The sequence below is a fragment of the Cervus canadensis genome, chromosome 26 (genome assembly GCF_019320065.1).
Source record: "Cervus canadensis isolate Bull #8, Minnesota chromosome 26, ASM1932006v1, whole genome shotgun sequence".
In the NCBI taxonomy this organism is placed as follows: Eukaryota; Metazoa; Chordata; class Mammalia; order Artiodactyla; family Cervidae; genus Cervus; species Cervus canadensis.
Window position 1 is genome coordinate 33,903,631 of NC_057411.1, and position 12,441 is coordinate 33,916,071.

Sequence of the window (12,441 nt, forward strand, 5' to 3'; positions counted from 1 at the left end):
AAGAAAAAAACCATTGCAGTTCTTATCTCATTCCTGGGTAAAGATGTGGCACCCAGGACTTCCCCAGGGGTCCAGCAGTTAAGACTTCTTGCATCCAATACAGGGGCACAGGTTCGATCCCTGGTTGGGGAATTAAGATCCCACATTCCATGTAGCACAACCAAAATAGATGAAAAAAAAAAAATGTGGCACTCAAGTTCAGAGGAGTGTAAATCCAGAGGTTCTGGATTTACTTGGATTAGCTGTGAAACAGCCTCCTTTCATGAGGAGATTACAAAGATTCCAAGTGTAATCTTTTCTATTAATGGACAAGCAAATAAGTTTAGTACTTTGAGGGGTCAAAAGTTCACAGAAATATGGCCAATCAGGGTCATTTTAGTTCAGGTGGATATAGATTCATCTTGGACTATATCTACACTCTACCAACACTGCATACAAGGTCTTAGCAACATATGGCTGGGGTACGAAGCAGCTGAACAGTGCCTCTTAAGAGTCCTTACAAATGAAGTCTGGTCTGGCCCCCACCAAGGGCTGGCCTCCCACTCAGCTGCAGGCAGGCTAGGACGTTGAGAGCTGATAGCCAGGGCACCGCTTTGGGGGCAAAAGATGGGCAGAGAGTGAGGAGCATGGTGCAGGGCAGAGCTGAGAGGCAGGTCTGGAGTGAGAGTTGAGTCCATCTGCCCACCTCGATCACCCCTGCGGGGCCTGGCAGGGCTGTGGGGAGGAAGGGATGCTTCATGATGTTTTGATGACATGTAGGAGCTGGGTTCCCATGTGTCAGCTCGAAGCAGTACAAGCGAAGGTGTTGATGAGTGAGAAATGACACCACTGGGGCAGCAGGGGTCCCCAACCTCTGGGATCTAATGCCTGATGACCGAGGTAGAGCTGATGCAATAAAGTGCACAATAAATGTAATGCACTTGAATCATTCCGAAACCACCCCCACAACACACACACCCCAAGTCTGTGAAAAAAATTGTCTTTCACAAAACCAGTCCCTGGTACTAAAGGTTGGGGACTGCTGCTCTAAGCTCTACAATCCAAATAAAACCTGCTGATTTTCCCTCTGGTTATGCGTAAGACTGATGGGATAGGAGAGGTCCCATCTTAGGGGCTGTTGTTAGCCCAGAGCCCAAATCAAATGTGCATTATGTGGTCATCACAAAGCATAAGGCACCCTTGAGGGACATTCAAACAGGGTTTAAGTATCAGGACAGGAACACCAACGAATTCATAATCATTTATTGTGAATCACTCATAGTTTACACATTATTAATGGCAAAAATAACACCGTTAAACACCTGCTGGATGAAGAACTTTATTATGACAATTCCCTACCGGCGTCACTTCTTTTAAAAAATTTAAATTTAAATCCTACATCTTCCCTATCTTTGCAGCACTATCTTCAAAGTGCTCTGATGCCAAACTATAAGGCTCTCTTTTGCTCTAACATCTAACACAAAGGGCACGCTGTCCCATTAATTCGACATGCTCTTTACAAGGCAACTTAACACACAAATTTTTTTTTAAGATCCAGAGGCTACATAATGATCACTTTATGTCTTGCTGCAAAATCAATGAAGGCCGCATGCAGGTGAAACATTTGTAGACACTGAGTTCTAGATAACTGTTGGTTATTCAGATCTGATGACCTGGTACGGAAAATTAATATGCTTATTTAGCAGGAGTAGGTAAAGTACATGCATCAGTGGCTAGGATCAATTAGAATATAAATTAGGTGTCTAAACATTTAAATGAGAGCTTCATTTGAGCTTCATTCGATGTCTGGCACTTCTGAGTTCTACACCTTAAAATGACAATAGCAAAGAGAACAAAATCAAACACTTAAAACAGGCACTGATTTATAGGCTCAGCTGGACGGACAGCTCAGGACAAAACTAGCTGAGCAGTGAACAGACCCCTTGAAGCAAAGAAAGTGGAACATTAACAAGCTGGAAACAGGGCAACAAAATAAGAGAGCCATTTCCTGTATTCTCGTTTTTTAACATTTTCAATTTTCTTACTTTAAAACAACAACAAACACACACAATAATTACAAAGCAGAAACATTCTTTCCTTACTACTTAGACCCTCTCTTTTGCCTTCTACCCTGCCTCTCTCTGCTCCTTCAGATAGTCTGTTTAAAAATAAGGTTGGGTTTAAAACAGAAAGAGAAAACAAAGGCTCTCCTGAATCACACTGAAAGAATATGAAATTCCTTCATCATGTCAGGGTTAACATCACGTACAAGGACAAGCACATGACGATGTATGTTTGAATGACATGTTGTAGCTATAGCGATTAAATCACATGTCCGCGTTCTAGTGTTAAAGCGTAGTTACACTGACTTTTAAAAAATTCTTTTCGTTGATAGTTTGTATCTTGACATTATTTTGAGACCAACGAAAAAAATCCCCAAACTGTGTGGATTCTGTTCTCTCCCCAGCTTGCGCCCCCTCCCACGATCCAATGAACAAGAGAAGTGTGGTAACAAAGGCCATGAACCGAGGCGTCGTTGACAGCGGGCACGGATGGAGGGTCCAGAGTCAGGCGCTACCGTCTCCAGTCCGGGCTTTCCGGGCCTCGATCATCTGCTTGGTTGCCCGTTTGCGGTCAGTGGCTAGCCCCAGCCAACACATGAAGTCAATGAACCAGGTGGTTGGGTTGAAATTTAAGCCAAATTCACTCGCAGAGTAGTCAAAGGGAAAGGTGTGATGGTAGTTATGGAAACCTTCACCTGGAAGACAAAGTAGGCTTGAAATAACACTATCACCACCTCTCTGCAGAGTTTTTAAATGCCACGAGATTGCAAGACACTGTGTTAGGTTCCATGGGGTACAGAAAACCTACAAAAGGTCCCCTATGTACAAACCTGCAAAGATGTGTTGTATGCCATCTGTTGTACAGTGCATACATTTCAAGGTACTGGACTGTAAGATTAGAGATGCTTTATTTTTTGTGTTTGCTTTTTATGTATGTATTATCTATGTGAAAAGTATTATAAACCTATTACAGTTCAGTACTATATAGCCAATTGTGTTAGCTGGCTACCTAGGCTAACTTTGTTGGACTTCTGAACAATCTGGACTTCCGAACTTGCTCTCGGAACAGAACGTGTTTGTATGTAGGGGACTTACTGTACTTGCTGTCTGCCCTTTGGGAGCGTTCACTGAATTGGCTAGACAAATGATAGAAACAGAAAAATAATAATAAAGTTATCAGCATAAAGTCTCAAGATGAATTTTCCCTGTGAACTGGTGACATGCTCCCATGACTTTAGAGCTGTACTTTGGAAGCTAAATGCCCAATGGCTGATAACAGATCATCATTTTGATGTATGTTCATAAAAGAAAAATAGCCTCTGTCGACTAAAGGGATTAAAGGAAGACTTCTTGGGAGAGCTCGGAAGAGATAAATGATAATCGACCCTATAAGTAAGTGAATTAAGGAGTTGGATCTTTAAATATCCAAAATCTGCCTATATATTACTCTTCCCTTCACAGTGAGTAACTTTTTCTCCCTTACTGCCCCTCCCCCAGGGTGTTTTCAGGAGGAGTCTCACATCTTTTTTCATTTTTTTCAAACAGCTTTATTGAGATGTAATTCACCATACAATTCACCCATTTAAAGTATCCAAGTTAATGGCTTTCTTTCTGTATATTCGCAGAGTTGTGCAGGCATCCCCACAACGAACTTTATAACATTTTCACTACCTAAAAAGAAACCCCACTCCCCAAGGATGGATGGATGTTGAGCCCCATCCATCCCCCCATCCTTCCAGTCCTACTTTCTTTCTCTGTGATGGTTAATTTTACATGTTAATCTGACCGGCCAAGGAGTGCACAGATTAACCCTTATTTCTGGGTGTCTGTGAAGGTGTTTCTGGGTGAGATTAGCATTTGAAGTGGTGGAGTCAGTAAAGTAGATGGTCCTCCTCCACGTGAGTGGGCATCAGCTAGTCTCTTAAGGGCCTGGAGGAAGGAGGAATTGCCCCCTGTTTTCCGGACACACTGACTGAATGTCTATTTCATCTTCTCCTGCCCTCAGGCTGGGATCTGCATCATCAGCTCCCCTAGTTCTCAGGCCTTTGTGAAAAGTGAAAGTGAAGTCGCTCAGTTTCCTTCTCCAGGGGATCTTCCCGACCCAGGGATTGAACCTGGGTCTCTCACATTGCAGGCAGACACTTTACCGTCTGAGCCACCAGGGAAGCCAGTTCTCAGGCCTTTGTACTCAGATTTCATTATACCACTGGCTTTCCAGGGTCTCCTGCTTACAGATGGCAGACGGTGGGACTCAGCCTCCGGCCAGTTCCTCATCACAAATCTCTCCTCCTTCCCCCGCCCTGTTCCCGTAAACACACACATACACACACACACAGAAACAGAATACATCTACCTTTATATAGATATAGATATATACTGTTTTCTATATGGATATATATTGGGTTGGCCAAAAAGTTCAGTCAGGTTTCCATATGATCTTACAGAATATACCCAATATTTAGGTAGAAAGAGACTTATTATAAGCAATATTAAATATATATATGTGTATATATATATATATAATTGCATATATATATTCCAGTATCCCTGCCTGGGAAATGCCACAGACAGAGGAGCTAAGAGTTGGAGACAACTTAGCAACTAAACTACCATGTGTATATATATATATATACATTGTCTCTGACTCTATGTGACCCCAGGACCATAGCCCGCCAGGCTCTGTCCATGGGATTTCCCAGGCAAGAATACTGGAGTGGTTTGCCATGCCCTCTTCCAGAGGATCTTCCCAACCCAGGGACCGAACCCAGGTCTCCCACACTGTGGGTGGATTCTTTACAAACTAAGCCAGCAGGGAAGCCAAAGGATACTGGAGTGTGTAGCCTACCCCTTCTCCAGGGGATCTTCCCAATCCAGGAATCGAACTCTGGCATTGCAGGAGTGGTCTCCTGCATTGCAGGTGGATTCTTTACCAGTTGAGCCACCAGGGAAGTCCCAGTAACATTTATTAATCACTTACTGTGTGACAGCCACAGGGCTGAATTCTTCAAAGGGTATTAATGACTATAATCCTCATTATCACTGAGCTAGCTGCTATGATTAATCCTATTTTAAAATGAGGATGGAAGTACATAGAAGGGACAAGTAATTTGCCTAAGACCATTAAGCTAGTAAGGAAAACAACATCCCTGAAGGCTTGTTTCCTGCTAAGCACTGCTGCAAACACTAGGTATTAACTCATCTAACCCTCTGGCGACCCTGGGCGAAGGTCAACGCTACTCTTGTCCCCACTTTAGATAAGAACACAAGGTGGGGAGGAGCCAGATAACTTGCCCGGAGAGATTGAGCAGAGGAACTAAGCCTCAACTAAGCCTGTCAGACTGACTCTTAACCATTCTGCAGTCCCACGAGATTGTCAAGGTCCCATTTCTCTCCATCCCTCTGTTTGAGGGCCCTTTTTAAGTGGTCAGCCAAATGTTGGACAGCTGAGGCTAAGAGCGGTCAGGCAGTTTGAGAGCAACATCAACTGCTACTCCTCCTTTAGGGAAATGGCCAGCATTAAAATAAACAGCTGCTAATTACCGATTACCTACTATGTGCCAGGCACCATACTAAGCAGATGATATATAGTATCTTATTTAATTATTGTAACACCCTTGAAAGTGAAGTGTGAGTCGCTCAGTCGGGTCCGACTCTTTGCAACCCCATGGACTGTAGCCCGCCAGGCTCCTCCATCCATGGAATTCCCCAGGCAAGAATACTAGAGTGGGTTACCATTTCCTTCTCCATGGGATCTTCCCAACCCAGGGATCGAACCCGTAACACCCTTATGAAGCACGTATTCCTGTTTCCATTTCACAAATAAGAGAGCTATAAACTAGAGAGTAAGAGGCTTGTCCAAGAGCCAGGATTCTAACACCAAAGCCCAAGTCCATTCCAGTCCTCTCCACTCCCTTGCCTCCCTTGACATGTCCTGCAAAACCCCCGAGAAGCCAAGAAGGTCCACACACCCACTGTCCCCAGGGGCTCCCACCCGACACTCACCGATGGCGCCCAGGGTGACGAGCGGGTTCTGCCGAGGACTGATGTGCTTGTCATAGGGCCGGTTTCCGTACATGTGGGCGACGCTGTTGACCAGCCAGGTGACGTTGAGTGAGATGGTGTAGCGGAGGATGGAGGCCAGGAAGTAGGAGTTCCATAGGCTCTCTCCCCAGATGTACCAGGGCACCAGCGTGGGGACCACGAAGCACATGAGCACCACGGTGATCTTGTAGTACCTGGAAAGAGGAGGAGGCCACGCTGTCACGGGGCACCTGTTGATGGTGGTGGGGCGGTGGTGAACAAGCTGCAGGGGAGTCAGGAATGATGCCAGTCGGCTCCGTCAGCTCTTGGACCCTGTTGTGTGTCTCTGTACGGGGGTCACAAACCCATCCACCTACCAAGGCTAGGCAGATAACACCAACTTGAGAATTAGGGCAGGCAGAAGTTATATGAAGTGGTAGGACCTGCGGCAAACTTCAGAATTTCAAGTGTTAAACAATCGATACAGGTAAAACCGATGCATCTCAGAGCTATATGTGTCCTACAAGATGCAGTGTGATGGCTTCTATTTCTTCCATCAGTCGGTCAACCCAACAGTCTTTTTTTATTTTTTTAAACCATAATTTCAAGAAATATCCAATATTCTTTGAATACCTTGCAGGCATGTGAATCTGTTTTAATGTAGCTTGGAAAAAAGGTAAACAACCCTTCCTTAAATGTTCTCTGTCCATCCGCAATTACATTCCAAACCAGCAAAAAAATAAACAAGTATAGGAACAAGCAGGGCTACGTATAAAGCAAAGATTACAAATAAACCATTAATAGTTTGATTGCTGGACTTGTGTACCCAGCAAGTGTTTTCTGAGCGCCTCCTGTATACCAGGCCCCAAGGGCTAGTGGTACCAAGACAAATTTGACAACAGTCCCTGCTCCGGTCATGTGAAATCTTTGGCTGTGTGGGACAGGCTCTTAGCGGGGACATCAAGGGGCTGTGAAATGAAAATGTCCAAAGCTACCTGTTCCAGAACTTTCCTGGAGGCCCAGTGGTTAAGACTCCATGCTTCCACTGCAGGAGCCACAGGTTTGATCCTTGGTCAGGGAACTAAGATCCCACATGCTGTGCAGTTTGGCTAAAAAATAAACCAACGCCTGCCTCACTCCAAAACAACAAAACAAAACAAAGCTGCCTGTTCATAACTGCTTTCTCCTCGGTTTTCCTTCTGCTGACCCAGCTCGTGGGAGGCCTCCGTTAAAAGGCGCATGTATGAACCGGGACGGGGCACAGCTTGAGGAAATGAGATGTGGGAGGTGGAAGAAATCTGACTTGAGTCCAGGTCTGATTCTTCACAGAAAACAAGTCTCTCTTTGTTCTTTCATTCTTTGTGTACACAGTGAGATGGTTCCCCAAACAGAGCATGAGGCAAGGGCTTGTATGCGGGTAGTTTATTTGGGGAAGTAACCTCAAGTAACAGGAGTGGGTAGCTGGGAAGAGGGAAGTGAAAGGAGAGAAGAGGTAAGCTGTGGGTGCCCACCGCTGCGGGACCTCCATGGGACACAAGAGGGCTCAGAACTCTTCTCTCCAGGAATGAAAAGGGGACTATTTTCCCGTAGGTTCCAGTTCCTCCTTGGTCAAGGGGTCCACGTGGAATGTCAGCTCTCTCACACTTCCAGGTTTGCTTGGGTCAGAATGGCTGAGTGTAGTCACGGGCATCTCAGGTGGGGGTGGCAGAGAGGCCAGGGCAGGAAGTAGGCAGTGTGGCTGGGCATGTTGCTGGTGAGTTACACTTGTGCCGCAGGCAGCTGCAGGGACAGCTGGAGTGAAAAGGCGGGTTTGGGAGTATGAGGTGGGCACCAGAGGTGTCCAACACAGGCAGGAATTACAATACCACATGGGGTTCTTGTGAGGAGCAAATACTAACGCCAGCATGGGGAGCTCAGCTCAGGGCTCTGTGATGACCTAGGGGGACGGGATGGGAGTGAGATGGGAGGGAGGTTCAAGAGGGAGGGGATATATGTGTACACACAGCTGATTCACTTTGCTGTACCGCAGAGATCAACATAACACTGTAAAGCAATTATCCTCCAATTTGATAAAATGCTAATACCTAATGGATACTATGTGCTTACTAAGTGTCGTGGCTATTCTGAGACCCACTGATGTACAGGCTCATTTAATTCTAACAAAAATTTAGGAGGAGCAGACCAGTAGTATCCTCATTTTACAGACGGGAAAATTGAACATTTTAAAGGTCAAGGTCACAAGGCTAATAAGTAGTAGAACCAAGATTCAAATCCAGGCAGAACCACTTCAGAGACTATCAGGTTATTCTGCTTTGCAAATAAAATCATGTAGGTTTTGCAGATTGCTAGCTGCACGTACGGAGAAGGCAATGGCACCCCACTCCAGTACTATTGCCTGGAAAATCCCATGGGCAGAGGAGCCTGGTGGGCAGCAGTCCATGGGGTCGCAAAGAGTCGTAGGACATGACTGAGCGACTTCACTTTCACTTTTCACTTTCATGCACTGGAGAAGGAAATGGCAGTCCACTCCAGTGTTCTTGCCTGGAGGATCCCAGGGATGGCAGAGCCTGGTGGGCTGCGGTCTCTGGGGTCGCACAGAGTCGGACACGACTGACGTGACTTAGCAGCAGCAGCAGTAGCTGCACGTAAGGGTCAGTTTCCACATAATTATCACTGTTTTTATTGGGCAACATATTAATCCATCAGGCTTCCCAGGTGGTGCTAGTGGTAAAGAACCCACCTGCCAATACCCAGGTAGACATAAGAGAGAGGGGTTCGATCCCTAGGTCAAGAAGAGCCCCTGGAGGAAGGCATGGCAGCCCACTCCAGTATTCTTGCCTGGAGAATCCCATGGACAGAGGAGCCTGGCGGGCTGCAGCCCATAGGGTTGCAGAGTTGGACGTGACTGAAGAGACTTATCATGCATGCACAGTAACCTATCAGCACCCATTTCGGCATAAGATATGACTGCATTTTAGTGGAAGGAGGGTGCCTGGGAGGTCAGATGAGTGGCTGTAGTTGGAGGGGCAAAGACAACACACAGTGAAGAAGAGATTGCTGGTCTGAGTCTGGGCTCCCAGAGTCCGATGCAGAAGGCTTTTGGGGTGATGCTTGAAGCGAGGAAGGCAGGATGGGCCCGGGGAGAAGCTCATGCACAGTGAGCCTTGGCAGATCCCGTGGAGCTGGGTGACTCTTTTAGAGCTCCTTTCCCGGATGGAAAGGTACCGTTGCATCATCCAGCCCCTGGCCTCAGGGTGCCTCCTGGGCTGGGTGAATCTCTGCACAAGGGCAACTCCCCCGAAAGGACAGCAGCTGGGGTGGGAGCATCCGCCGAAGAGGGGATCTGCAAGAAGCACGCAGGCCATGGCCAATGGTCCTGGGAGCTTGTGGGAGTGTGTGAGGAGGCGGGGGCTCTGACGGGAAGCCCAGAGATGATGGTCTGCGGTGGCTGCTTGTCTTGGACGCCTCTGGGGAGGACAGGAAGCAGCTGAATGTTGTCCGCAGGGCATCCTGCAACTCAGGCGGCTCCTTCCATCCCTCCACTCTGTGTTACAATCCAGTATCTCTGAAAGGAGCCTCTCCAAGTCCTGTTCTTTTTTAAAAGGCAGCTGCTTCCTTCCTTCCTTTTGCGGTGTCAGGGCTTAGTTGCCCCATGGCATGAGGGATCTTCGTCCCCCAACTAGGGATCAAACCCATGTTCCCTGCATTGCAAGTCAGGTTCTTAAACCACTGGATCGCCAGGGAAGTCCCCCTAGTCCTGTTCTGAGCCACAGTCTGGGACCCTCATTTTGCTCCTGGAAAGGAGACAGAAATCACGTATTGGCGGCTGACTCTGTGCTGGATGCTGGGCTAAGCGTGCCATATGCTTTCTCTCATTTACTCCTCGCCATGGACTCAGGATGGACACACTCTGTCAATGAGGGCGCTGTGTCGTGGTGCAGAGGGGCTGTGGTTCCCCGGGGAGAAGCCTGGCCCTTGCCATGACTCTCTTGCTTTGCCCCCACCCTATGGAATCCACCGTCTCTGGTTTGACTGCCCCCCACTGGCTTCAGCTTCAGTCTAACCGTTCTTCCCTCTCGGGGGATTTCTATAGCCCCCTTGGACCAGGCAGGATGCCCCAGGTTATTGTACTTCTCAGAGAGAAAGGATAGCTATAACTTTTGAAAAGGAAATAACAAGTGTTAATGATGATGTAGAGAAACTGGAACCCTTATGCATCACTGATGGGAATGGAAAGTGGTGAGGCTGCTGCTGCAAAAATTAAACGTTTCTCAAAAGGTTAAATATCAAATTAACATATGACCCAGCAATTCCACATCTACGTATCTATTCAGAAAGTTGGAAAGCAGGGACTTGAACAGGGCATTTGAGCAGCAATGTTCATAGAAACATTATTAACAATAGCCAAAAGGTGGAAACAATTCAAGTGTCCATTAGTAGATGAATGGATAAACAAAATGCTGTCCATCCATACTATGGAATACTATTCAGACATAAAAAGGAACAAACCTTTGATACAAGTCACAACATGGATGAAACCTGAAAACATGAAAGAAACCAGGCACAGAAAGACAAATATGGTTACAATTCCACCTATACAAGGAACCTAGAAAAGGCAGATTCATAGAGAGAGAAAGTAGAATAGAGGTCACTAGGAACTGGGAAGGAAGAGGAAAGAAAAAGCAATACCTATTGCTTCATAGGTATAGGGTTTTTTTTTGTTTTTTTTTTTTTGAGAGTGATGAAAAAGATTTGAGTATAAAAGTGAGGATAGGTATACAACACTGGCTATGTGCTAAGTCACTTCAGTCATGTCCGACTCTTTGTGACTCCATGGACTGTAGCCCACCAGGCTCCTCTGTCTATGGGGATTCTATAGGCATGGGGATTCTACTGGGGTGGGTTGCCATGCCCTTCTCCAAGGGATTTTCCAGACCCAGGGATTGAACCTGGGTCTTCTGCATCGGCAGACGGATTCTTTACCACTATCTCCACCTGGGAAGCCCGCATACAACACTGTGAATATACTTAAGGCTACAGAATTATACACTTATGAGTGGTTAAAATAATAAATATTATGTTGTGTATATTTTACCTCAATTAAAAAAAAGAGAGTGATGAAGCAACATTTTCCTTGATGGCAGAAAGGGCTCAGAGGGAAAGATGGAGTCTCTTTTCCTCACAGAGTCTCCTGGACCTGCTCCAGTCACAACCCTTGCAACAGTCACAGGAAAAAGGTTCAGAAAAAAAAGGAGACCTCTTGGGTTGACAGAACAGAAAGATGGAAAGGCTCTTGAATATGCTGTTGATCCACCAAATTAACCAACACTAGAATGGCTTTATCCCTGAGGTATTACTCTGGGACAAGCCAGGCGAGTCAAGTGCTTCTGTGGAGTAGCCGAAAACCTTCTAGAATAATGTAGTAGACACTACGGTGAGCCATCCAGATTCCTCTTAGGATCAGAGGGCTTCATGTCCCAGGCGATGACAATGTTGTCTCTGCCCGATGGAGTCATCTTGCCCTAAGTCATGCCTTCTCCCAACAACCCTATCCAGTGACTGACCTAAAAGGGCAGAAGTCCATTACGCAGGCGGAGTACCACCGCCCCGACTCACCATGACTCTGAAGAATAAACCACTGTCGGGCTGGCTGAAGCCTCCATTGAGACCATTGAGTCAAGGCCCAGCTTCTTCCCTTCCTCAATCCTGTTTCTGTCCCTTCTTCCACAGGTGTTGGCCCCAACAACCCTCCCCAGGAAACTTTTTACAATGTAATATCCATCTCACAGGCAACCTGTCTTGTCACAAGGATAGACCACCGGGCCTGTGGAGTGAGGCATAAAGTCAGACTCTCCAGAGTCTAGCACAGAGCCCTGCACAGAACAGCCACCCCTAAATATGTTTACATGATCGGTTAGTCAATGATGAGTTCTCAGCTCAGAAAAATAAAAACACTCATGTGACTTCAGCAGGGCTGTTCAGAGTATGACAGATAAGATGCCAAGGTTTTCCAAAACACCCACAAACTGCACAATCAATGTTCAGCCTGCTTTCGGGTTCCTCATTAGATGTTCACCTCTTGGACTGGTGCCAACACAAGATTGTGTATATGAAGTCAACAACTCGATGAAAGAGACGTTTGTGTTCCCTGAGACCCAACCCCCAGCTTCCACTAACAGGTTTCACTGTGAGGCTTCCTATGGAGGAGTCCTTGGACCTGGAAAAGAAAACAACAGTCTCAAAGGCCCTTGCTGAATCATTTAACTCTGGGGAAAACAAAACTGAACTTTAAGTCCCTCCCTGATGCTCCGGGCCAGTCGCATCTACCTGGGACTTATCACCCCCTGCCTAGAAACCTCCCACCCCCTGTTCAACTATA

At 46.5% G+C, this 12,441-nt stretch overlaps 1 protein-coding gene across 1 annotated transcript in view; it reads right to left on the reverse strand.

Moving 5' to 3' along the window:
• Positions 1-1,227: 1,227 nt before the first annotated feature.
• Positions 1,228-12,441, reverse strand: part of SCD5 (stearoyl-CoA desaturase 5) — a 173,613-nt gene continuing 162,399 nt past the window's right edge. The window contains exons 4-5 of the mRNA XM_043447797.1: positions 6,045-6,277; positions 1,228-2,737 (exon numbers count right to left, since the gene is read on the reverse strand). Coding sequence (XP_043303732.1) covers positions 2,547-2,737; positions 6,045-6,277 — 424 coding nt within the window. The 3' untranslated portion in view covers positions 1,228-2,546. The remainder of the gene's footprint in view (positions 2,738-6,044; positions 6,278-12,441) is intronic.